Source organism: Chlorocebus sabaeus, chromosome 2 (assembly GCF_047675955.1).
Source record: "Chlorocebus sabaeus isolate Y175 chromosome 2, mChlSab1.0.hap1, whole genome shotgun sequence".
Taxonomy (NCBI): Eukaryota; Metazoa; Chordata; class Mammalia; order Primates; family Cercopithecidae; genus Chlorocebus; species Chlorocebus sabaeus.
This window is the reverse complement of record NC_132905.1, coordinates 91,245,196-91,271,152: the sequence shown is the minus strand read 5'-3', so window position 1 is coordinate 91,271,152 and position 25,957 is coordinate 91,245,196. Positions and strand designations below refer to the sequence as shown.

Below are 25,957 nucleotides of genomic sequence, written 5' to 3'. Positions count from 1 at the left end.
TGGTGCCAGTGCAGGTATGGACCCGGAGCCTCTGCTGGCCCTGACGGCGTGATGTGGCCTCCCTTCCCCAGGGTGTGCAGAAGGCTACGCCCGCGACGCCACAGAGATTCAGAACATTCAGATCGCCGACGGGGACGTGTGCCGGGGCCTCTCTGTCCCCATCTACATGGTCTTCCCCAGGCTGTTCACCTGCCCAACGCTGGAGACCACTAACTTCAAAGTGGGTAAGTGGCACTCGCCTCCAGCCCTCATGGGCTCATGGGAAGGGCAGCTCAGTGCCAGGGCGTGCTGTGGGCACATAGCGGAGAGCCTGCCGCCCTTCAGTCCCTCAGTGCCAGGGCCTGCTGTGGGTCACAGAGCTCAGAGCCTACTGCCCTTCAGTCCCTCAGGGCCAGGGCCTGCTGCAGGCCACATAGCTCAGAGCCTGCTGCCCTTCGGCCGCTCAACAAAACCTCGTTAAGGAGCTGCTGTGTCGCACAGGGGACACACCCACAGGCAGTCCTGGTGCTTGTGGAACTTCCACCGTCACACGGGGAAACACACAGACCCACATCAGTGTCGACAAGGGCAGGTGACGCTGAGCTCCATGAAGAAAACTCACACGAGTGAGCACCACGTGGTGTGGCTGCTGAGAGGGTGGCTCCGAATGAAGGTCCAGGGCCGGTGAGAACCCCAGAGTGAGCACTCAGCAGCAGGAAGGCCTTGAGCCCTGCAGCCTAGGGTGCCTCTAGTGAGTTTCCATGAACCTCTGTGTTCCTATTTTAACCATGGGACCTGAATCAGGTCACAGACACCTTTTTATATTCTGCCTTTTCCCCTTAACATTATATCATGAACATTTCCATGTTTTTAACTCTTCTTATAAATATTTTAATGGTACATCCATCTTAATAAGAATCACGTTAATTGGGAGATCACCCGACAGTATGAAGAAGTGGAACAGAGAGACCCAGTAGGAAGGGACAGTGATTCAGAAAGGCTCGGGGACCTCTAGGTTGGAGGTCAGGAGTGAGCACTGCGTCTGCATCAAGAGCAGCACCTCTGTGTGTTCCCCTCCAACTCTGTGCAAGTGACCTCAAATGCATGGTCAGGCCCGAGACTGGAACTCACTCGGCCTGGGAAGCATGGCGGCTCCGATGCAGCTGTTTTCCTGCTGAAAAGGAAAGCCCCCGCCAGCTCCCTTTCATGCCTACGGGGCATCCCTCTCTGTCCACTCCAGCCACACCCTCCACCCTCCCGGGGGGGCACACCAAGAAAGCTGGGGAGCCCATCGAAGGGGATGGTGGCAAGAGGGGCCCAGAGGACTCTAATGTAGTGACAGCAAAGTGAGGAGGGACAGGCCGGGCCCTGCTGGTGGCCACCTCTTCTCGTGGCTGTTTGGGCAGAGGCGGACAGCCCCACACGAGGATGTTGTCCTGCAGACCCCAGCCACAGGTGGGCACTGACTCCAAGGCCCCTTCTGCAGCTGAGCTGCCACAGTGTGGGGCTCGGCACAGGGTGCCCTCTGTCCACATGGTGCCCTTGCCACTCTCGTCACACTGGGGAAGGACATGGCGCTTATTTGTCTTCACATGCTTCCTCTTCACACACACCCCTTTTGTTGTGATCAACAAGGCTCACCCATAGCAGCTGAAGAGTCGGTGGAGAAGGAAGCCTGTTTGCTGAAAGGTGATGGATGAATAGTATCCAATCTGAAGACTGTTTCTCACTTGGGGATTGGGGACATGGGCCCAGACAGCTACGGGCTGGTTCACGGTCTGCTTTTTCATTAAGAACCGTGGGAAACGTAAAAATAAGGCAAAGGAATACAAATGAATTGGAAGGGTTCTAGAATATCCTTTTTAGGAAAGCAAAGGGACAGGGAAAGTGTAGCTGGTGAAGCCTGATCATTCATGTTCCAAGATGAGAGGACAAAAATTCACTTAGAGAAAGTTGACAGAGGTAGTCAGACATCAGCATAGTCATCTCACTGGTTTGGCTGAAAGGTCGGGGTGGTGCTGAGGGGACAGCAGTGAAACCTACCCGCAGCGGGTGTTCCTTCGCCGATAGAGCTTCCTGCGCCTGCAGTGGTGGTGGCGTGTGGTTTTGTTGCTCGGTGACCGTGAGCATAAACCCACTCTCTTTTCTCATCTCAGAATTTGAGGTTAACATCGTGGTGCTTCTTCACCCTGACCACCTCATCACAGAGAACTTCCCGCTGAAGCTCTGCAGGATATAGCCCGGAGGAGGGAAGCACAGAAAACGGGAGTGGCCATCTGGAAATCCAGCTGGTTATCCAAATCCTAAGGGGAGCTACAGCCAGCGGCATATACTTGTTTTTGTGATTCTTCTGTATCAGAAATGAAACAGACCCTTAAATTAACTTTCCTTCCTCATTTCTTGAGGCTTCTGCTTCCAACAGGCACCTCTAATCAGACCTTTTCTTTGAAATTCAAGATTTCTTAATGCTATTTGCAAGACCATTTCACAGAAAACATTGACTGTGGCTCTTGCCTTCTATGTTCCTTTTTAGGTAGAAACAATTGTGACAGCAGTTTGAGCTTTGCTGGAGAGTGGGATCATGGGGACAAAATGAAACCTCTCTCCAACTTGCTAATAGATGTAGCCGGGGACTCCCCATAGCAAAGGGTCTGTGGCCAGTTGGCATCCAGGATGGCTGCAGGTACACTCGATGGTCAGTAAGTTTGCAGATACTTGCCAAGGCGGAGCGCAAAGTGCTAGCCACTGGAAATGCATGACTTCTTTCCACCCCTACTCTATTCTGTAGGGTTTTTTTGTTTTTGTTTTTGTTTTTTGAGACGGAGTCTCACTCTTTCACCCAGGCTGGAGTGCAGTGGCGTGATCTGGGCTCACTGCAGCCTCTGCCTCCCAGGTTCAAGCAACTGTCCTGCCTCAGCCTCCTGCGTAGGTGGGATTACAGGTGACTGCCACAATGCCCGGCTAGTTTTTGTATTTTTAGTAGGGACAGGGTTTCACCATCTTGGCCAGGCTGGTCTTGAACTCCTGACCTTGTGATCCATCCGCCTTGGCCTCCCAAAGTGCTGGGATTACAGGCGTGAGCCAACACACCCAGCCTCTGTAGTTCTTGTCACAACATTTTTCGTTGTAACTTTAAAATGTTTAGGCAACTGGAAAAGTGTTCCTTGCTTTCATGGGGGGATTTGGCTGGTGCTGAAGTGTTTCTGAAATCTCAAGAACTGCCATAAAATCTCACGCTGCCATTTCCCTGAACATATACATATATATATGTAGAGGGAGAGAGAGAGTTCCAAACTGTCGCCCAGGCTGAGCGCACTGGCGGGATCACAGCTCACTGCAGCCTCAACCTCCCTGGCTCAAGCGATCCCTCCCCTCAGCCTCCTGAGTAGCTGAGACTACAGGTGAGTGCCACCACACTCAGCTAATTTTTAAATTTTTTTGTAGACGGGTCTCCCTACGTTGCCCAGGCTGGTCTTGAACTCCTAGACTCAAGTGTTCCTCCTGTCTTGGCCTCCCAAAGTGCTGAGATTACAGGTGTGAGCCACTGTGCCCAACAGTTTCCCAAGTTACATAAGGGGAAAACATGGATGTTTGCTACTGTTGTTACTGGGTAGGTTCTGAACGGCAGAGACCCATGTGCAGGGCGGGCTGGTGAAGGCCCCTCTCCCCAAGGTGGTAGCAGGAAAAGGTCCTTGACTTGATGAACTTGGTCTGCCTCTGAGCCACTGGAGGAAGCTGTGTTTTGAGCCAGGGTTTTTTGGCCTGAAGCCAGCATTTCCTCAGTTTCCCTTTGTGGTTTAAAGGATATGGTCTGCTGCAATACATTTCTTCCTTCAGATCCTGCCACTGTTTTGTTGGCCCACAACTAATAGGACCTCAAAATAAGCCATGCTGCTTTGCATACACACTAGCCTTCCTTTGTACTTTTCATTCTGGATGGGCTTGGGCAAAACAGGCTCAGGCCAGAGGCCTCCCAAGCTGTACTTCCACTATCCTGCAACAGTGTTTGGTCACATGACGCCAAGGGTAAACAAGCCTGTTTTAGGCACTGCTTTATCCAAGGGCTTCACCCATGAAATTAATAAAACTTGTCTGAGTCACTTGAAACTTGGTTCCCAGAAAATACATTTCTGGTTTATAAATCTCCTTTTATGCTCACCTGACATTATTAATTATCTATCCCTGATGATATGTTTAAACCGAGTAGCAGAAAACAGGCCACACTTTCTGGGAAATTTTAAAGGAAGAAACCATTTTTAATGAGATGAAAATATTTAATGAATTTAAAAAGCTAATGGCAATTCTGAGAAAAGGTTTGGGATGTATATTGCTATGTAACTTCTTTAATAAACTGATTTTATGGATATAAATAGGATGACTGCTTTCCTTAGAGAATAATTATTACCTGAAGCGCTTCCAGACAATGTGGCTATACCTTTATCATTTCATTCAACCCTAAGTGGCCCAAACAAAGGCCTCAGGCCAGTCACTTCCTTCCACTTCTTGGTCTGACCTTTCCATGGTCTGTTACTAAGCAAAACTCACATGTTTGGCTACCTTGGGCTGCAACTGCCCCACTCTTGCCCGGGCTTGCTGGAGTTGGGGTTGTCAACAGTCAGAGGTTCAGAGTTGTCAAATTCTCCAATTAGAGCAAGAGATGAGGAAAGGAAGGGGAGACGCAGGAAAGAGGCTGGAACAATGAATCTAAAACAGTATTTTCTTTTGGGAAATGCCCATTTTGGCTTAGCTGTGCTGTGAGTTTGGATGAAAAGTAGGGAGGTACGGAAAGCCCAGGGCTTCATGCAGAGTAGACATCAGGAACCCACCTGCTCTGGAGTCTTGGTGGGCAAGGGGAAGGAACCTTCCAGTCCATTTCGATCCTCACCATAATTCCTGGGTATGAATCCGAATTACCTTTTCAAAAAACTGGGGGCTGAGGTTGCCTCCACATGCTAACGCTGATTCAGGGCGGCAGCAGATGCCAGTGTTCTCAGTTCCTTCCTGCTTCCGCTTCCTGTTCAGGGACAGGGCGGCATTTTCCCAGCCTCTTGGGCTGTAGGCGTGGTCACGTGCCCGAGCACTGTAGCGCGTGACCAGGAGGACGGACCGCGCCTGCGCAGCATAGGCGGGAGGACGGCGCCCTCGCCCTGGCGGGAGGAGGCGGATCCCCAGCGCGGTGAGTTACACGGCGGACATGGATCGTCTATAGGCTGCTGGACTGCCGGGGTCTGGGCTCCCCAGCCCGGGGACCCCACCCTGGAGCTGATGACGGGGAGGGGAATCCCCGCTCGGGCGCCCGGGACTCGCGCGGAGCCTACGTGTGCGAGAGTTCACAGGGCAAATCCTGCCCATCCTCGGCGTCCGGGCGTGGCTTCAAAAGCCTGGGGCCGGGTGGTGCAGACCCCGCACAGCCTGGCGCCCCTGTAGCTGCTGGAGCGGTTGACTCAGAATGGAAGGAAACGGTGGGGTCTGCGTTACTCGGTGGTTATAGAAAAGAGAGGCGGCAGCTTAGCGCCAAGAATAAATGACCGCGGGAATCCCTGCCCGTAGGCGCACGTCTTGGCACGAGAGCTGCAACAGGGCGGCAGGCTGGGCGGCAGGGGGCCTGGACTGCTGTCCGGTGGCGGTCCCCGAATATCCTGGACTCTTCCGGGAAGTGCTGCTCCAGTGAGGCCGGAGCCTCCCCCTACGGAGGAAGTGATGTGATGCGCGTTGCTCTGCTCAAAGGAGCGCCATTCCCCTGGTTTCGCCTTGCTGAAGTTTCAGTAGATCCAGCTATTGATTTTGGTCTGAGAGTCACAGCCATGTGAACATGAGTGTTACTCTGGGTCAGGCCGTCTTCTTAGTGCTGTATGTTACCTTGTTATAGCGACCTTGTGAGGAGGGAAGTGTTAGTAGCATTAGCAGTCTGGGGAAAGAAATCCATCTTGCCAGGCTCTTGTCCATCTCTCTGCGCACCTCTCCACCTTTCCATCCCAGGCGAGCAGTCTGCAATGTGGTGCAGTTTTACCTGCTGTGCAGCCCATTCTTTCACCTTGCTTCATTTGGGTTTTACTTTGCTGTGTCATCGACAAGCTTTTCTATGCATTTGCTCCCATGTATGCGTCACAGGTTGGCTGTGTCACCTCATGTTGAGACGTCCCAAGGGCTCTGTTACCTTTTTCATGGTTTGAATTGTTACGTCACCCTGGCGTTCTTGAACAAAGAATTGGACAAAACACACAAAGCAAGGAAAGAAGGAAGCAACAAAAGCAGAGACTTATTAAAAATGAAAGTACACCCCACAGGGTGGGAGCAGCCCATGAGGCTCAACGGCCCGGTTACAGAGTTTTCTGGGATTTAAATACGCTGTAGAGGTTTCCCATTGATTACTTGGTGCACACCCTATGTAAATGAAGTAGTGGACCATACTCAGTCTGACTGGTGGCAGGAGAGGACCAACCAGAGGCTGAAGTGAAGTTATAAAGCTATACCCTATGCATCTGATTAGTTGCAGAAAGCAGCCAATCAGAGATTGAAGTTACAAAGTTATACTCCTATGTAAATAAAGTCTTGACCTGTGAACAGCTTCATTGGCTGTGGGAGGGGACCAGTCAGAGGTACTGAGAGTTTCTTATCTGCCACGCGGAAAAAGGGGGGTTGCAAAGGGAGTAGCCTCTGGTCCTTTTGTTACTTGGATGTGGAAAGTTGGGGTTTTCCTTTTGATTTAGTTCTAGGAAGTCGGCGTGAATCGGCCTTGGGTTTACTGCCTACAGACCCTATTCTCCTGCCTCAGAATGGTCTCAGTTTTGATCAGCTGAGTCAAACGAAAATTAGGTCCTGAGACTAACGCAGTCATCTGCAGCTGGATCCAGTTTAGGAAGCAGGTTGAGTGATTAAAGGACCAGAAAGTCTGATCTAATTATATTCTAGGACTGATTTCTTCTATGTAGAGTAAAAATACCGGGGTATGTACCAGACCTGTTCAAAGCACTGAAATGTCCTTTAGTGAGTGACCTCACAGTACCTTCTGAGGAGTGTTTATTATTCCTGTCTCACAGCTGAGCGGGCTGAGGCACAGAGAAACTGACCTGCCTAAGCCACGTAGCTCTGTTGATTCTTGGCCTGATATTCCCCCAACTTACTACAACCAACAAGAATTACAGTAAATCGCCATTGCTCTGCCATGGGTAAGACCTCATTGATGGGGACGCGATCAGTTCTTCGTGAACCATTACTATTGAAGCCACCATTCATCGTTTCCAGCAGGTTTTCAAAAAGGTAGAATAAGGTTTTATGCAAAGAAATCGGTTTTCATTGTGAGATCTACCCAAGCTACCTCATTTTGGGAATCCAAATAAGAGTAGATATTAAAAACTTACAAAGCAGAACAGTTGCCTGGAAAAAATGCTCTATGAAGGTAAGGTCTTCTTTCGAATATAAACAATTCTGCAACCTAAAGGCTGTCAAAACTAGCCACTTTGGTAGGGAGGAAAAAAAATCATACATGTGAGTCGAAGAGGTGGAGGGAGAATAAGCCTCCTGGGTCAGTATTTTCTCCACTATGGCCACTGAAAGTTATTCATATTCGAGACCATCTTAAGTGGCTACAGTGGTCAGAGAATGTGACATTACTAAGAAACAGAAGGGCATCTAATTTGTAGAATCAAAGCGGATCCAGTTATCCTCACACAAAATGCAGTCAAATTATTAGAGTATATCACTCAAAAGATGCGGAAAGGCAGACTGAGGAATTAAAACTCAGCAGGGATCCCCTGTGTTTTACTGTGAATGTCACTAGTAAGATGGGAATTCCTTGGATAGACCCCCATCCAGGTTGCCAGAATTGACTTTGTAGAGCTTTTCACATCCAACCCCAGCCAGTCTCCTTACAGTCTTGTGTATAACATACAAAAGACATATGCTGTGGAGGTTTTAAGTACTTAGAAAAGTACGAAGACAGAATTTGTACCTATGTCTGTTAGATCTTGTCTCATTCTGGGGAGTGCCAGCTTGATCGGGACCAAGGGTCAGGATAATACCAAAAGATTATGGTTTACTGTCATCTGCATCAACGGTCATTTCCCCAAAAGATGTTCTTGGTTCCCTTTACAAATGTCCAGCTGTGGTAGGAGGCTGAGCATGAAGACTTAAGGAGAAAGCAACTCAAAAGAAAAGCATTACTGAGAGGTAGGGTTTGGTCAGCAAAGGGCCCCATAAAGTAGGGTGTGGTCACTTCCTTTCTCAAGGGTCACTGTCTCCCACCTGGGTCAAGGACTAGACCTTCAAGAACTAGACCACAACCTCTGGGTCTTAAGTGAAAGGAAGGGGACCAGCTTTTCTGTCTACAGATGTATAGCCTCTAATGGGGCCACCTGGGGAGGCTGGGCCAAGAGCCCAGATGTACTGCTGCATGATACACCAGAAAAGAATGCACCCAGGCTTAGCTGCAGAAAGGTGACAGAAAGGAGCAGAAAACTAAAATCTTAAATATTCATGTTTGTTTTAAAACAATTTTCGACACCAAAATGTATTAAGAGAACACAAGTCAAAGTCAAATTCAAAATCCCTTACATGGCCGGGCGCAGTGGCTCACACCTGTAATCTCAGCACTTTGGGAGGCTGAGGCAGGTGGATCAATTGAGTCCAAGAGTTTGAGACCAGCCTGGCCAACATGGCAAAAGCCCATCTCTACTTAAAAAAACATACAAAAATGAGCCGGGCATGGTAACACACACTTGTAATTCCAGGTACTTGGGAGGCTGAGGCATGAGAATTGTTTGAACCCAGGAGGCAGAGTTGCAGTGAGCCAAGATCGCGCCACAGCACTGCAGCGTGGATGACAGAGTGAGACTCTGGCTCAAAACAGAAAAAGCAAAATCCCATACATAAAAAAGATAAACTTAAGAAGTAAGTGTACTTTTACCACCATTTTCCTTTATATCTGGTAGCAAATACATCTTTTTTAATCCATGGAAACTGCAAAAATCAATTACATGCATAGCAACAAAGAAAATCGCAATTGGCCGGGCGTGGTGGCTCACGCCTGTAATCCCAGCACTTTGGGAGGCCAAGGTGGGTGGATCACGAGGTCAGGAGATGGAGACCATCCTGGCTAATATGGTGAAACCCCGTCTCTACTAAAAGTACAAAAAATTAGCCAGGTGTGGTGGCGGGCACCTGTAGTCTCAGCTACTCAGGAGGCTGAGGCAGGAGAATGGTGTGAACCCGGGAGGCAGAGCTTGCAATGAGCCGAGATCGTGCCACTGTACTCCAGCCTGGGTGACAGAGTGAGACTCTGAGACTCTGTCTCAAAAACAAACAAATGGCAATACAATTTTAAGTAGCAGTTGCCCAAGCCACGTAATCTACTATGCTACAGTAAAATAAGATTAGAAATTAATACCAAAAGAAAAATGAAACTTAATATAGTCACTTGTAAGTTTTATAACATACTTCAAGAAGCAAACCAAAACTTTAGTGGAAATGAATATGCTTATAACAAAAGCTTTGCACTTTGGCCAGCGTTGCAGCCAGAGGACAATTCCTAGTCTTAAATCTGTTTGTGTTGCACCAGAGAAAATGAAAACTAATGAGTTAGACATTCAGATTAGAAGTCTAGAAGAACAAATTCAAGAGGGACGGATAATGATAAAAGCAAGAATTAACTGAAAGCAAAACACTGGAAAATTCATTGTCCGTGAGTTGGTACTTTGAAAAGACTACTTCAGTTGGCAGATCTTTAATAGAGCAAAATAGAAAGAGAGAAAAACAAATCTATAACCCAGGAACAACTTCAGATAAAAAAGCAGAGCCTGAAGAAAATTAGAGAACTACAGCATGGACCTTCCCTGTTAACAAGTTTGCTAACCGCATTAAAATGTGCAGTGACTCTGGAAAAGGTAAACCGCCTGGATAAAATGTTAGCCTGTGGAAGAAACTGAAAAAATTGTGGAAGAAATAGCACTAAAAAGGTGCCAGACCCAGATGGTTTTACTGGAGGTTTCTATCAAACCTTTAAGGATCAGATAGTTCCTCTGCTCTTAAACTGTTGCAGGCTACAGAGAAAGATGAGAAGTCTTCCAGTGTATTTTATGAAGCTGGCATATCCCTTATGTCAAAACCTGACCTATCAGTTGGGTTTATGTTTAGCTGTGAGTTGAGATTCAAACTAAGGGTGACTTAAAGAAGACTCACATAAAAGTCCACAAGTAGGCAGTCCAGAGCTGGCATGGCAGCTTAGAGCCGTGGTCCTTAGTGACACAGGCTACTTCAGCTCACTGTGCTCACTGTGCCACCTTTTCTAGGGTGTGGCCCTCTTCTTCATGGTCTAGGATAGTAGCACCTAACTCCAGCCATCTCATCTACATTCTGGGCAGCAGGATGGAGAAAGGGATGAAGCTGGGGGAAAGTGGGGTATAAAGACCAGGTGCTGGCTCTCTATGAAGGAAGGTTTCCAGATGCTGCCACGTGAAGCTTCAGCCTGTATCTTATAATCAAGAGCTTACCGCCATGGCCACACATAGCTGCAAAGAAACAGTATGTATCCTGTGTAGTCACTTGCCTAAAAAAAAAAAAAAAATCAGGTTTTAGAAAAGCAAAAATTGAAAACCAGCAGCATTGCCATATTGATGAAGCAGAGCGAACTACAAACCTATACCACTTAAAATATGTATGCAATAATCCTAAAGAAAATATTAGCAAGTTGATTTTTCAGTGTATTAAAAGATCATGACCAAAAAGGGAGGTTTATTTCAGGTATGCAAGGACAGCTCACCACTAGGAAATCTGTTACTACAACTTATCACTTTACTGGGTTGAAAGAGGACATGCATGATACTCCTAATGGATACCATGAAGTATATATTCTTTTAAGTTATATTTTGGAAATTTCAGATGTATACAAAAAGAGAACCATATAGATTATGTTGTACTCAAAAGGCACCTATTCTGTTGAGATGTATCTTTGAGATACAATTAATAAATCATAAAATTCACCCATTTAAAGTGTACCGTTTAGTGGTTTTTAGTATATTCAGAGTTGTGCAACCATCACTACACTCTAAGTTTAAGACTCCTTTTTACCCCCAAAAGAAACACTGAACACATTAGCAGCCAGTCCTAATCCCCTTCTCCCTTCAGCCCTAAGCAGCCAGTAATTTACTTTCTGTCTCCATAGGTTTGGCAAGTCTGGACATTACCTATGAAAGGAATCATACTATGTGGTCTTTTGTTACTGGCTTCTTTGACGTAGCATAGAGTATTTAAGGCCAATCCATATTGTAGCATATATTAGTACTTCATTATCTTTTATTGCCAAATAACACTCCATTGTATAGATACACCATATTGTGTATAATCATTCATCAGTTGACAGACATTTGAAATTCTTCCACCTTTTGACTATTAAGAAAAATGCTGTTATGAACACACAGATACAAGTTTTTGTATCAACATATGGTTTTATTTCTCATATATATTTATATCTAGGAGTAGAATTTCAGCATCATATGATAGCGCTGTGTTTAACTTTTTTCTTTTTTAAAGAGACAGGGTCTTGCTCTGTTACCCAAGCTAATTTTTTAAATTTTTTCATAGAGATAGGGTCTCACTGTATTACCCAGGCTGGTCTCAAACTCCTGGCCTCAAGCGATCCTCAAGCTTGGCCTCTATAAGCTCTGGGATTACAGGTATGAGTCACTGTGACCAGCTCCATCTTTTTTAGTAAATCTTACTTCATCAGCCAGAATTTCCACAGCAAGTTTGAATAATAGGAAACATGATCCTGCAATAATAAAGTATTAGAGATAACTTATTAGTTTTTAGAGCAAATGGGTTGAGGAGTTAGAGATTGGAGTTTGGGGAGGCTGAGATGGCTGGAGTTTGAGAATCAGAATATTGGAGAGGAGAAATTGAAATAGAAAAAGAGCTCCTGAAATCTGAGAGCGGTTTATATTAAGGTTCTCTAGAGGGACAGAACTAATAGGCTTAGGAGCAAGGAGAGCCAGTCCAAGTTCCAAAACTGAAGAACTTGGAGTCTAATGTTTTAGGGCAGGAAGCATCCAGCATAGGAGAAGGATGTAGGCTGGGAGGCTGAGCTAGTCTCTCTTTTCACATTTTTCTGCCTGCTTGTATTCTAGCCATGCTGGCAGCTGGTTAGATTGTGCCCACCCAGATTAATGATGGAACTGCCTTTCCCAGTCCACTGACTCAAATGTTAATCTCCTTTGGCAGCACCCTCACAGATACACCCAGGATCAATACTTTGTATCCTTCAATCCAATCAAGTTGACACTCAGTATTAACCATCCAGGGTCCCCTAGAATCTTCTAAAAACTTAGTTGTACATGTGCATGGCAAAACTCAAAAGGGTAGAGAGAAGCACTAGTTGTCTGAAAGCCGAATCATTCCCAAAGATAACAGTGGCAGGATATATTTGAATTCCAATCAGCCAGAGTGAAAAGACTTCACTGAACACCTGAGGCATTCAGTAAGGATTCCAGATGGGTCACACCTAAGTAGTAGGGCTAAAATAATCCTCGAATAAAGGCCATTGTAAATCCGTCCCAACACATTTTAAAAACAAGCCTTGAAAGGATCAAATTGATCGGCAAGTTTAAATGCCACTCAGAACAAACTCAACACTCTATAAAGGAAGCCACAAAATGCAGACACTCAAGAGCATACCACACAATATCTAGCATCCAATCAAAAGTACTAGACACTTCAAAAAGCAGGCGAATGTGATCCATAAACAAGAGAAAAATCGGTAAAAAAAATCCAGAAGTGGCAGAGATGGTCCAATTGGCAAACAAGGAATTTTAAAAACAGCTATTGAAAATGTGCTCAAGTATTTGTGGCACAATGTGGATGTGATGAGAAAACAAATTGAAGATATATTTTTTAAAAACCAGATTCCTAGACATGAAAGTTCTGAAATGAAAAATTGTTTGGATTGGTTTAATATAATAACTCATGGGCTCTAAAGGATGAAAGATCAGTGAATTTGAAAAGAAAGCAATTGACATGACCCAGACTGAAGCACAGTGGGGGAAAAGACTAAAAATAAGTGAATGGAGGAACAAACAAACGAAGGTTCAGTGACCCATGGGGCAATAGCAAGTGGTCTAACATACAGATAACCGAAGTCCTAGAAAAATGTTGGATGGGGGCAGAAAAATTATTGAAGAAGCAATGACTGAAATTTTTCTAAACTTGATGAAAATGAAAACAGTCATCATTTTTCATCAATATCAATACAATGTTGTGGTAGGTAGGTGTTCAGTAGGATAAAGTAGATTTGAATGTGCTAATATGGAGAGATCATATATATTAATAGTATAAAGTGAGAAAAGCAAGGCCTAAAAATAACACATATAGAATGGTTCCGTTGGTGTAAGTTTGAAGAGGATGTGCATTGTCATATATACGTGTGCATCACAGAGGGATATGGAAGTATCCACAATGAACTCTTAGAAGTGGTTTCTTTGGGGGCAAGGAGCCAGAGTAGAGGGATACAGAGAAACAGATTTTACGTCTTTATTTCTAGCGCTTTTACTTTCTGTGCTATTTGAATTTTTACCTTATTCATGTATTTTTTAAATTTAAAAAATATTTTTTAAAAATGCAATGTATTTTCATGTTGGGGACTATAAACTGGGATATATATGGACATATGTATACACACATATGCATTTCACATATGATATAGATTAAGGGATCCAGAGAAATTTTTTTTTTTCTTGAGACAGAGTTTTGCTCTTATCACCCAGGCTGTAGTGCAATGGTGTGATCTTGGCTCACTGCAACCTCCTTCTCCTGGATTCAAGTGATTCTCCTGCCTTAACCTCCCAAGTAGCTGGGATTACAGGGGCCCGCCACCACGCCCGGCTAATTTTTGTATTTTTAGTAGAAACGGGGTTTCATCATATTGGCCAGGCTGGTCTCGAACTCCTGACCTCAGGTTATCCACCTGCCTCGGCCTCCCAAAGTGCTGAGATTACAGGTATGAGCCACCGCGCTCGGCCGAGACATATCTTTTTTTTTTTTGAGACAGTCTTGCTCTGTTGCCCAGGTTGGAGTGCAGTGGCGCATCTCCGCTCACTGCAAGCTCCACCTCCCAGGTTCACGCCATTCTCCTGCCTCAGCCTCCCATCTTTTTAAAGGTAAAGTATTGTCACATTGCTCATGGCATGTATGATTATCAGCTTACACAGTTCATCCTAGAGAACCTGTTTGAAACAAAAGAAGAAGTGAAAACTCAGAGTACTTAGGAAACCAAGAGCAAGAAAATGAATGAGACCTGTGAAGAAGAGATTGTTTAACTCAGAGTCCCTGGAGTATGGCCTTCACATGCTTAGGCTTCTCTGTCACCTATATCTGTGACCACTGGTCCCTGCCCACACTGGTCAGGGAAGTCCGTGTCCAGATGAAGCCACTCAGGCTATAGCAGAGGGAGGAATGATGAAGGCCATTGTCTTAGTCCATTTGTGCTGCCACACAGAATATCTGAGACGGGGTCATTTGTAAAGAATAGAAATGTACTGCCTTACAGTTCTGGAGGCTGGGAAGTCCAAGATCACAGCACTGGCAGGTCGGTTGTCTGGTGAGGGCTGCTCTCTGCTTCCAAGATGGCCTCATAGTTGCAGCCTCACTGGTCCCTAAAACTAGTAAGTGGCTTTAGCAAAGTTATAGGATATAAAATAAATATACAAAAACCAACTGCTTTTCTATATCCCAGCAATGAACAATCAGAAATTAAAATTAAAATAAACATCATTAACAGCATCAAAAATAGAAAATACTTAGGGATGAATTTCACAAAAGATGTGCAAGATTGAAAGATGTGTACACTGGAAACTACAAAATATTCCTGAAAGAAATTAAAGAATACCTGAATAAATGGAGAGATATTCCATATTCATAGGGTGGAAGATTCAACCATGTAAAGGTGTCAAGTTTCCCTATATTGATCTATAGATGCTTAGATCAAAATCCAAGCAGACTTTTTGGTAAAAACTAATGTTAATTGTAAATTAATATGGAAATAAATGAATAGTCAACAGCAAAACTGGAAAAGAACAAAATTGGAGGACTTACACTACATGATTTCAAGGCTCCAAGTTGAAATAACCGGTTAACTATATGCAAAAAGAAAGTGAACCTCAATCCTCATGATATAGCACATACAAAAATCAACTAGAAAATGATTATAGACCTAAATGTAACAACTAAAACTAAAAAACTTTGAGGAGAATAATCTTATTGCCTTTGGGTGGTTTGGCAGATTTCTTTCCTTCTTATTTCTTTCTCTCCTCCTCCTCCCCACCCTCTCCCTTCCTCCTCCTCCTCCTTCTCCTCCTCCTTCTTCTCTTCTTCTTCCTTCTTTCTTTCTTTTTTCCTCCTCCTCCTCCTCCTCCTCCTCCTCTCCTCCTCCTCCTCCTCCCCTCCTTCTCCTCCTCCTCCTCTCCCCCTCCTCCTCCTCCTCTCCTCCTCCTCCTCCCCCTCCTTCCCCTTCTCCTCCTACTTCTCCTTCTCCTTCTTCTGAAGAAAGAGATGGGAGGGTCTTGCTGTGTTGCCTAGGCTGGTCTCAAACTCCTATACTCAAGTAATCCACCCACCTTGGCCTCCCAAAGTACTGTATTACAAGCATAAGCCACCATGCCCAGCCTTGCTGATTTTTTTAAAATAAAAAAAACAAAGTATAAAAATAAGAAAATACATTGGACTTCATCAAAATTGAAGACTTTTCCTCAAAATTTCAAAAGACTGTTAAAACATACTGTTAAGAAAATGAAAATGCAAACCACAGACTTGAAAAATTACAAAACACATCCAACAAATGATTCGTACTAGAATATATAAAGTACTAAAAAGAAGCAACTGTCCATAAGACATATTCACTCATGTGCCCTGTCAGTTTACCATTGCCATGGCAACACCTGGACATTACTTCCCCTTCCCTGTGGCAAGAACTCAATGACCCAGAAGTTACCACCCTTTTCCTAGAAATTTCTGCATAATCTACCCTTTAATTAGCATATAATTAAAAGTGGCTATAAATAGGACTCAGCCCTGCCTCTGAGCTGTTACTCTGGATGCAGTGCCTATGGGGTAGCCCTGCTCTGCAGGGAGTAGCACCTCTGCTGCTGCTATGCACGGCCGCTTCAATAAAAGTTGCTGACTAATACCATCAGCTTGCCCCTGAATCCTTTCCAGGGTGAAGCCAAGAACCTTCCCAGGCTAAGCCCCGATTTTGTGTCTCACCTGCCCTGCATCAGCCTCATGAGCTAACATGAAGGGGACACCCACTGCAGCCGTGGTGTGAGGGTGAGCAGTAGTAAATGGGGGTTCCAAGGCTTTTGCTGCCTGTATGCCTGAGAAGGTTTTGTTTTGGCATGGGAACCTGAGCTGAACCTTGGGGGACAAGTGGGTTTTGTATTAAGGGGAAGCAGCAGAATGGCTAGAGGAGAGAATTGGCTTAGCAAGTGCAAATCCTGACATTTTCCAATTACATGACCTTGGGGAAATCACTTAACCTTTTAGGTTTATTTCCTTGTCTGTAAAATGCAGGCAAGAGTAATCTCTGCTTCGTAGGGTACTTGGGGAAATTAAATGCTGCAATGTTTGTGGACAGGTAACATAGTACCTGAAATGGCCATTAGTAAATATCATGTTGGGAGATGGTGAAGAGCAGGGCTGGAGTGAGGGGTTTAAGGAAGGTCACATGGAGGTGGGAATTCAGATTCAGAGGCCACCACAGCCAGCTTTTGGGGTGTGGCTCTTATTCTGGAGCCTGAGTTGAGTTTTTTTGTGTTTACTGAGCAACTAGTATGTGCAAGGCACATTCATTTAATCTCAGTGCTCCGAGAGACTAACTTTTGAGGTCCCTGCTGCAGGGAGCAAGGCTGTGGCAGGGGGAGGTGGGAGCTTGGGAAGGGGTTGCGGGTCTGGCTCAGGCTCCAGTGAAACCAGGTGTGAGGAGGTCAAGTGAGAATGAGGCTGATGGCCTGCGGCGGGTAGCAGTGAGGGCAGGTGCTTGGGCCAGGACTGGGGATCCATGGGTGCTCCCATGGCCCTGCAGGGTAGACCCACTGGCAGGCCTGACTAGATCAATATGAAGCCACGGGAGAAAGGGGGTGGGGGTGTTGGAGGAAGCAGGGGCTCTGTCAGGCTCTGATGGATAGAGTAACACAGGTGACATCGCAGCAGAAATGCCCCCTACCTGGCCCCAGACCAAGTCCCCAGAGTCTAAGGCCACATGCGGAACTAGCATTTCATGAGGCTGATGAACAAGCTGCACTGCCTGCCGGATGAATCCCTGAGCTGCCAGGCTCGGGCCACTACCCCCCTCCCATCCCCATCCGCCCCCTGGGAATCTCCACCTCTGTGCAATCCCCCAATCAAAGAGCAGCTCTGGCCTCCTCGGGCTCTGGAAACACCCTGCCAGGCATTGCTCCTCTGGCTTCTCTGCCTGACTGCCCGCGCCCCCTGCCCTTACCTCCGCCCCCGTCCCTCAGGCTGCACTCAGATGACGCTGTCCCTGGCTTCTGTCTAAACCTGGGTCAAGTTTAGACAAACAGACTCCCTCATCCCCTTCCCAGCTCCATTTTTCCCAGGATCACCCATGACCTCCCATGTATTGTGCGACTGTGGATGACATCCGTCTCCCCTCCTGCGGTGCTGAGGCCTTCCATTGTCTCTTTTGTCCCCCTTTGTATGGAAGCACCTATGACAGTGCAGTGCATGGGAGACCGGATGAATGAATGGATGAGCCAGTGAACAGGTGAATGTGCGGAGTTCAGTGGCATCCAGATGACCAGGGCTGCATGGCTCACCCTGGAGATAAAGCCAGATGTACTGAAGCCCCCGGGTAGAAGCGAAGGTGGAGAGGAGCCAGCTGAGGACACCAGACCCCTCCCCTAGGAGAGGTCCCCAGTCGGGGAGGGAGGAGGGGGGAGCTGGACAGTCTTCTGAAGGAAGGGGTAAGGCACTGTGCCTCAGCTTTCAAAGGTCTGGCAGTTTCGAGGTGGTGGCAGTTTGGAAGCTGGAAGCAAAAGCAGTGTGGAGTCCAATGAGGCCCCAGTCAAAGCCGGAGTCCTGCTGGCGCTGGGGTGGCAGCCAGCGGCAGGAGGCACAGTGTGATCTGTTCAATGGCTTCCTCTTTTCAGAGGCCGCTGGCTCACCCCGCGGGAATGAGGTGGCACTTCAGGACATGAAGCTTGGAGCTGGTGGCAGATTTCTTGGAACTGGCGGTGGGGAGATCTAAATTAAGAGCTTTCTATCACACCAAATAAACAGAAACTGAAATAGAGGACTGAAGGAATTAGGCAGAATGCCTTTATACATGACTTCTGAAAAATGGAGGGTGGGGGAGAAACCCAGAATGGTATTTATGCACTGGAGTCCCAAGGTATTTGTTGAAAACAATGACAGGTCTGTTTGACACAAAGGCACATGTTAGAGAGAGCAAGCTTGTCTCTTTGAAGTGCCTGCCACAGGAGCCCTGCGACACATACCAGCTGCTTGTTGCAGAGGCTCTCCTGGCAAGGCCAAGGGACCGGCCCCGGTCCTTCCTCTGGGAGGTAAGATGAGTGACCTCTGGCGTGGAGGTGTCCTCCCGGTGGGCTTCTTCTTGGGCACTCCTGAAACAGATCTGCTTTGCATTCACATGCACCCTCCCAGGCAGGGCCTGGCCAGAAGCAGGAAGGGGCCTTCCTTGGTGTTTTGTAGCACAGGACCTGTTGTGGCAAGGCTGGGAGTGGCTCCCAAGGAACCGCTAAGAGGCCGATGCAATGACAGACTCGGCCTGTCTCTGGGGCAGAGACGCTGCAGAGAGCAGTGTCTCCTTTCCAGGACGGCAGAGAACTGGGCAAGGCCAGGCGGTGGCAAGGGAAGTGAGGACCCTTGCCAAAGAGCAGTGGGAAGGAGCTCCCTCAGCAATCATCCCAGCAGGGTTTGCTCAGTGCCTGAATCACCATTTCAAATGTGAAATGAGAAAGGTATCAAGGACATCTCCAGCACCATCAGACCAGCAGAACTCCAGGCTTTACCAGCTTCTTCAGGGAAGCAAAGCAACATTTGCCAATGACTGTGGTGTAAGTACTCCAACAGTGGTTGATTTCAAGCTACCAGCGTGACCCCACTAAACACAGAGTTGGGAAGAGTTGCATTATACGGTATTTCCACCATACAGATACTATAGACCTCAATAACCCCAACATAATAAGCTGAGGTAATCAGGAGTACATTGGTTTTTTACGTAAGTGTATTTTTTGTTGTTGTTTTTTGAGACAGGGTCTCACTCTGTCCCCCAGGCTGGAGTGCAGTGGTGTGATTACAGCTCACTGCAGCCTCTCACACCCCAGACCTTCACCCATGCCCCGGAGAACAGCAAAACAGGTCCCTGCTAAGTACAGGGTCCTACCTGCTAGAACCAGGACACTTCAAGACAACTTAAAATACCGTGTGTTGGTCCGTTCTCACGCTACTATAAAGAACTACCTGAGACCAGGTAATTTATGAAGAAGAGAGGTTTAATTGACTCACAGATCCACAGGCTTAACAGGAAGCATGGCTGGGAGACTCAGGAAATGTACAATTATGGAGGAAGGTGAAGGAGAAGCAAGCATGACTTACATGGGGGCAGGAGAGAGTGCCAAGCGGGAATGCCACACACTTCTAAACTATCAGATCTCATGAGGACTCGCTGTCATGAGATCAGCAAGGGGGAAATCTGTCCCCATGATCCAGTCGCCTCCCACCAGGCCCTTCCTCCGATTCGACATGAGATTTGGGTAGGGACACGAATCCAAACCCTATCACCCTGCCAGCAATGTTTTAATTTATATTTCCTGGTGATGGATTTTGAACAAATGTGGCTATCCAAATGCCTACAAACCATCTGGATACTTGTGACGTGCCTATTCAAATCTCTTGCCTATTGCTAATATATTGTTATCTTTTTCTTGTTGAATTTGTAGTTGTTTGTACATTCTGGAGGAGTCTTGTTGGAGGTGTGGATTACCAACGTCTTCCACTTCATGGCTTGCCTTTTCACTCTCTCAATGGAAACTTAAGAGTTCTTAGTGCAACAAAATCCAGTTTATCAACTTTTTATTCTTGGAGCTAGTGCTTCCTTAAAATCTTTGCCTGTTCCAGGGGCAGGAAGATTGTCTGTTTTCTTGTAGAAGCTGCATTATTTTGCTTTCCATATTGAGGACTCTGATCCATTGGAAATTGACATTTGTATATGCTGTGAGAGGTCAAGCTTCATTTATTTTCATATGGAAATCCCAAATTATTCTTGGTTTTTTGAGACACGGTCACTCTGTCACCCAGGCTGGAGTGCAGTGGTGCAGTCTCGGCTCACTGCAACTTCCGCCTCTCAGGCTCAAGTGATCCTCCCACTTCAGCCTCCCATGTAGCTGGGACCACAGACATGTGCCAACCATGCCTAGTTAATTTTTGTATTTTTTGCAGACGGGGTTTCACTATGTTGCCCAGGCTTGTCTCGAACTCCTGAGCTCAATCTGCCCACCTCAGCATCCCAAAGTGCTGGGATTACAGACGTGAGCCACCAGGCCCTGGCCGCCCGAATTATTCTTCTTAAGTAGCTACAAGTCTTTTTTTGCCTTGATGGTTTATCAATCCAACTTGATTGACCGATGACTCATTAGGATTTTCTAGTTTAAATTGTTTAATTTCTGTATTCTTGCTAAGTAATATTTATCTTTTTTCACCTTTAAAGGGAGAATAGGAAGAGACAGTATAAAGTGGAGGCGATGGGCTGGCTGCAGTGCCTCATGCCTATAAATCCCTGCATTTTGGGAGGCTGAGGCAGGTGGATCACCTGAGGTCAGGAGTTCAAGACCAGCCTGGCCAACATGATAAAACTCTGTTTCTACTAAAAATATAAAAATTAGCCAGCTGTGGTGGCGTGCACTTGTAATCCCAGCTACTCGGGAGGCTGAGGCAGGAGAATCGCTTGAACCCAGGAGGTGGAGGTTGCAGTGAGTGGAGATCGTGCCACTGCACTCCAGCCTGGGCGACAGAGCGAGACTCTGTCTCAAAAAAAAAAGTGGAGGCGATGATGGACTAAATGGGAACAGTTCTCACCCTAAGCCAGGTAGTCTGGACTACACACCTCCACTACAACGAGCCTTGCCCAGCCACACCAATACTCCAGGGCAACCCCCCAGTGAGCCCAGCACAGGGCTCTGATCCTGAATCCAAACTGGATAGGAAAGGTTGACTCAAAACTGCTCAGTCAGGTAATCTGGGAAAGCCAAAAGGTGAAATGATCCATTGCTGTAGAATCACAATATTCCTGAAGTCAATTCAGGGAGATCTCAGGAACAAAGCTGTTATTTTCCAAAATGACTTCGAGGTGATTTGATTTCTTCTTGCTCTTTTCACCACTGGATCGTGTTCCAGTGTAGGCCACACTGAGGAAGTGGAGGAAGTGGAAGTGGAGTTCCTCACCTAACGGAGGCTTTCCTACTGTACCATCCTAACTCTTTCCCGTGCAATTTCCAGGCCCTTAATCTTAGTGTTAGTTATTAGCTCCGGTTATCACGAGTTTGTGTGCCAGCACTGTGCTGAGCACTTCACCAGGAATTTACCCATCTGTATACCTTCCCAGCTTTTCCTTCTGAGCCCTTCTCATTGCCTGAAGCTACGTTATGTATTTGTTTGTTGGTGTCTACTCAACTGAAAGACATGTTTCATGGGGTCCTTGTCTCCTTTACTATTGTATCAAAACATCTAGCCTGGCGCCCAGCGCATGCGTGGTAGGTACTCAGTGCACACTTGCTGAATGAATGGTTCCCAGTTTTCAGTGGTGCCTATGGCAGGCCTTGCCCATTCTTCCCAGCAAAGCACATAAGGTATATGGTGACCAAATGCGGACCTCTCCTCTCAGCCAATCACACCAGTTTGAAGAAAAAAAAAAAGGAACTAGACATGATGGATGACCAATTATTTTTACAATTATTCTTTCAATTAAGTGTGTTGCACAAGTGTTTCAAATACCTAAACGTATTTCCCATTTCTTTCATGAGGTCATACTACAGATGGTTTTTGGTCCTCATTCTGACCAACCGTCCTATCACTTTATGGCCTCTGCTTTTTCAGCCTCCCGAGTAAGTACCTCAGGCGGACAGAAGCTACCTCCATCTTTGCTATTGTGTCTCCCACTGTTTCCTTTAATCCCCTTCTCCAGTCATCTACAAAAACTACTCTAAAATAGTTTTATTGCTTCAGTCTGCAGTGTGTTGATCACTTTAACCACCTGCCGCTACTCCGTGCGTGTGCGCGTGCGCGCACACGCACACACACACACACACACACACACCCTTTATCCATGGCAGATACGTTCCAAGACCTCCAGTGGATGCCTGAAACCACAGATAATTCCAAACCCTACATATGCAAATGTTTTTTCCTATACATATGTACCTATGATGAAGTTTAATTTATAAATTAGGTACAGTGAGATGAACTAGAACTAGTAATAAAATAGAACAACTACACTGTAATAAAGATGTGAGTGCAGTCTCTCTCCCTTAAAATATCTCATTGTACTGCACTGTACTCGCCTATTTTCAGACCACGGCTGACCGTGGGTAACAAACTCTGGAAATCAAAATCACTAATAAGTGGGGCCACTTCCGTAGTCTTAAAACCGTAGTGACATTTTGCATTGCTGGGGCACCACTTCAATTTTATACTGGGTTATCCATTACTCATAACATAGATCAAGCAGTTCAGCAGGGAAAACTAATCTAAATTCTTAAGGAATAGTCACTGCTTTAAATTAAATGCCATCAGACTAAAAATTTGTGCTGATAATACTTTGAATACACTTGAATAAACAGAAGACAGATTGTGAAAATGCGCTGTCTTCAAACTCTGAGTGCTCAGCACACCCAGAAGCCCCCCCTAAAGAGGAAACCCCATCGACAGCCTCAGCGGCCCATAAATCCACAAATGCCTCAAACAAACAAACAAAAAAACCAAGGAATACAATTTATCTTCAACATCTTTGTATGTATTCACATGAAAACTCCCTTAATGTGGCCGTAAGAAGTAAACTCTGTCGTCTCTGTGTGAATGCCATTCACACACTGAAGTAGTCGATCTTATGCAGGCACAAAGGAAAGTTCTGGCCCAGGCCCTAAAACGCCCTGAGATCCCTGGTCAGACTCCTCAGACACAGCGTGGTGTGGCTGTTTTTTCCTGATGAAAGCACTCTTAAAATGTTAGCATTACATACGTGTCCTAAGTTTTCTAGGAGAATGCATTTTTTAAATTATCTAAGAAAGAATGGACAAGAATGACAGTAAACTACTCGTTTTAGAATGTTCTTTATTCCGACAGTTGTTGGACAAATATAAGGCATGTTCACAAGTATCTGAAGTTATGTACAAAACACACTCATTTGACGATGTTCCTCTTCTCCTTTTGTACTTGCTGCTGCAAACTGATCCTTATGCATGTTAACACCCATAGCCCTCAATTCTTACGAATACGCGGACAATGTTTTGGGGGCCACCGTGGAGAATGTTTCAAACTAGGGTGTGAGCTTCTACGAACTAAATCACTAAGACATCAGAACTCATGGTGAATAAAGGCAGAGGAAGGTGACCAAATCAGCTCACAAACTCATGACTCCAAGTATCCAGTGGAACAAAGAACACATTGAAAAACATTTTTTGATCCTTCATGTTGGAGAGAAATGGAATGTGTGCAGAATTCATGGTTCTATATTTACCACTGTATAAAACTCACAAAACAGTATCTAATTTTTTCATGGTTTCTAATGCAGTTACAGTTTTGTTTTAGGCCACAGTATAAGACTGCATGCATACTTTACACAAATGTCAAACACAGAGCGACTGTAACACAGACACCTCAGGGTTGTCTAAAGACACAGCTTCTCTTTTTGTGGTGGGGTGGGGAAGGAGAAGGGTGGTGGCCATTTCCACACACAGCCTGTTGTGTGCTCAGCACGGCTGGATGCGGATCCCAAGCACTTGCTGGCTGACTCATGACAGAGGACAGAAGCTGCTGAGGAGGGCAGCAGAGTTCAAAGAGCAGGCTCCAACCGGGGGCTGGGGTGATGGACACACAGCCTCCATTCCAGAGGGAAAAAGTCTTAGTCGATACTAATCAAAAAGTGTTAATGATTTTTGAAAATCAGATTACATCTATAAAAGATGAAAAGTAAACACTTAAAACAATCTATCGGAGGAATATAAAATAATAATAAAATCAAATGCAGATGGGATTTCACAAAGAGGAGATTTGAATCTTTTGGTCTAAATCAGCCAATATTTTAACATTAACTATAAATTATTAAAATGTAGTTTGCTTATGCCCATTCTTAAAATGCAGAATCTTTGAAGAAAAATATAGGCATATTTTCAGGAATACAGACTCTTGTAAAAAATTTAAAAAGTCAGTATCATCTCTCTTGCGGAGCTACTAGAAAAGGTTTTTCAAACACAAAAGGGGAACAAACGTGGGGTGCTTGGACATGTTAAGAATTCTTATCACTAGAATACTGCTTCGAGGCGCTCACAGTACTTTCCAAAAGAAGCCACCCACCTCAAGGAGCCCTGCACAGCCCCAGCGACCCACGAGTGTGGTAGCCGTCATTTTATTAGCCACCGCTTGGCCATCATCAAAGTATTCACTCAGAGTGGGGAAATTACTTAATCTCAACGATATTAACGATTTCCATGTATTTAGCTTTGTGACACACAATGCACAAGGGTCTTCAAATGTTTGTTTTTTACACCAGTGGTGGCAGGAAATTGTCATTCTTGCGATTCAACAGCAGTACTGGTGGATGGCGCTTTAGTGAAGTGTGACTACCTACAGGAGCAGGAGGGCGGCTCCTGATTCTCACCGGGCCAGCCTCTTCCAGAAGTGCAGGCTACTCTTCTGACAGGAGATCACCACCCTGGCAGGCCGGGCAAGTGCTCTGCCCTTTAAGCCACTGCTTAAAGCACTGAAAAGGAGAAAACAAAATCAGAAGATGCCTTCAGGACCACGAGGAAGCCTAGCTCCCCTGTGCTGCTGGGCTCCTTGGCAGGCGTGGCTCACTTGCCCTTGGTCTCTTGGGCCTGGAGCTGCCCAATACTCAGGGACACCAATGCCCGCTCTGGCCAGAGTGTGGACGAAGCCCCAGCTGCAAACCATCCCACCTCAGGGTCAGATCCTGAGCGCCGGGCCTCCAACCTGGCCTCAGGGGGTGGCCTTGCCCTAAGCCCCGGTTCCAGTCTCGGCTCTTCCACTTCAGCTGCGCCAAATTCCAGAGCCTGGCATTCTCGGCCCTATGACCCAATCACGCATTCTTAGCCCATCCCTTGGCCTGGCCTTGGCCCTTGGCTCTGGAACAGCCCTCCAGCCCGCATGCCATACTCCTGCTGCTGCTGCCCACACGGCAGAGGCTGTGGACAGTCAGCCGGCCCAGACATAAGACCCTGTACCCAAAGGAGGCACACCACACCACAGAGACTCGGCAAGTGGTCTCAGCTCCTTTCAGTGAGAATGCTGTATTGATCCCGTTCCAAGGGATTAGTAACTCCCCATGGCAGAGACCTGATCTGTTCTAACCCAGCAGCAGGGGTGCACACAAATGCTCACGGTACCTAGAACACCATGATAGTTCCCACACAGATCCCAGAATGGTACGAGCAGGACTGTCCCCAGGTCAGGCAGAAGGGACTCAGCTAGGTTTAGTTTTTCTCCTCTAAAATGTTAAATCGACTTCATATACTACACTGAGTCAAAAAAATGGTTTCACTGTTTCTCCATTTAGTCAAGTGTGTAAGAAATCACCTTTCAAGGAACCAATACTGCTTTGAATCTCAGCAACAACAAGTGGCTGGAGCTGCCGTTCCCCTCTCCCCACACGGGATGGGAAGGACAGTCTGCGGAGCTGCCCCTCCGGCAGCGCTAGTGTGTGGACAGGGAGGCACTGAACAATGAC

General features: G+C 46.2%; 2 protein-coding genes, 1 long non-coding RNA gene and 1 pseudogene across 4 annotated transcripts in view; 1 reads left to right on the top strand and 3 right to left on the bottom strand.

Moving 5' to 3' along the window:
* Nucleotides 1-4,354, top strand: part of VPS26C (VPS26 endosomal protein sorting factor C) — a 44,230-nt gene extending 39,876 nt beyond the window's left edge. Inside the window, exons 7-8 of the mRNA XM_007967750.3 lie at nt 72-224; nt 2,136-4,354. Of these exons, the coding sequence (XP_007965941.1) occupies nt 72-224; nt 2,136-2,218 (236 nt within the window). The 3' untranslated portion in view covers nt 2,219-4,354. The remainder of the gene's footprint in view (nt 1-71; nt 225-2,135) is intronic.
* On the bottom strand, nt 3,748-5,331 carry LOC103218684 (Down syndrome critical region protein 9-like; annotated as a pseudogene).
* A 5,019-nt stretch (nt 5,332-10,350) lies between these two features.
* LOC140709962 (uncharacterized) lies at nt 10,351-11,680 on the bottom strand. Its single transcript, XR_012090804.1, has 2 exons — nt 11,579-11,680; nt 10,351-10,522 (listed from the first exon to the last, which is right to left on the bottom strand). It is a non-coding gene; the product is annotated as an uncharacterized lncRNA (long non-coding RNA).
* Nucleotides 11,681-23,307: 11,627 nt separating this feature from the next.
* Nucleotides 23,308-25,957, bottom strand: part of TTC3 (tetratricopeptide repeat domain 3) — a 119,827-nt gene continuing 117,177 nt past the window's right edge. For both annotated transcript variants that reach the window (XM_007967772.3, XM_037984783.2), the window contains exon 46: nt 23,308-24,973. In XM_007967772.3, coding sequence (XP_007965963.3) covers nt 24,899-24,973 — 75 coding nt within the window. In that variant the 3' untranslated portion in view covers nt 23,308-24,898. The remainder of the gene's footprint in view (nt 24,974-25,957) is intronic.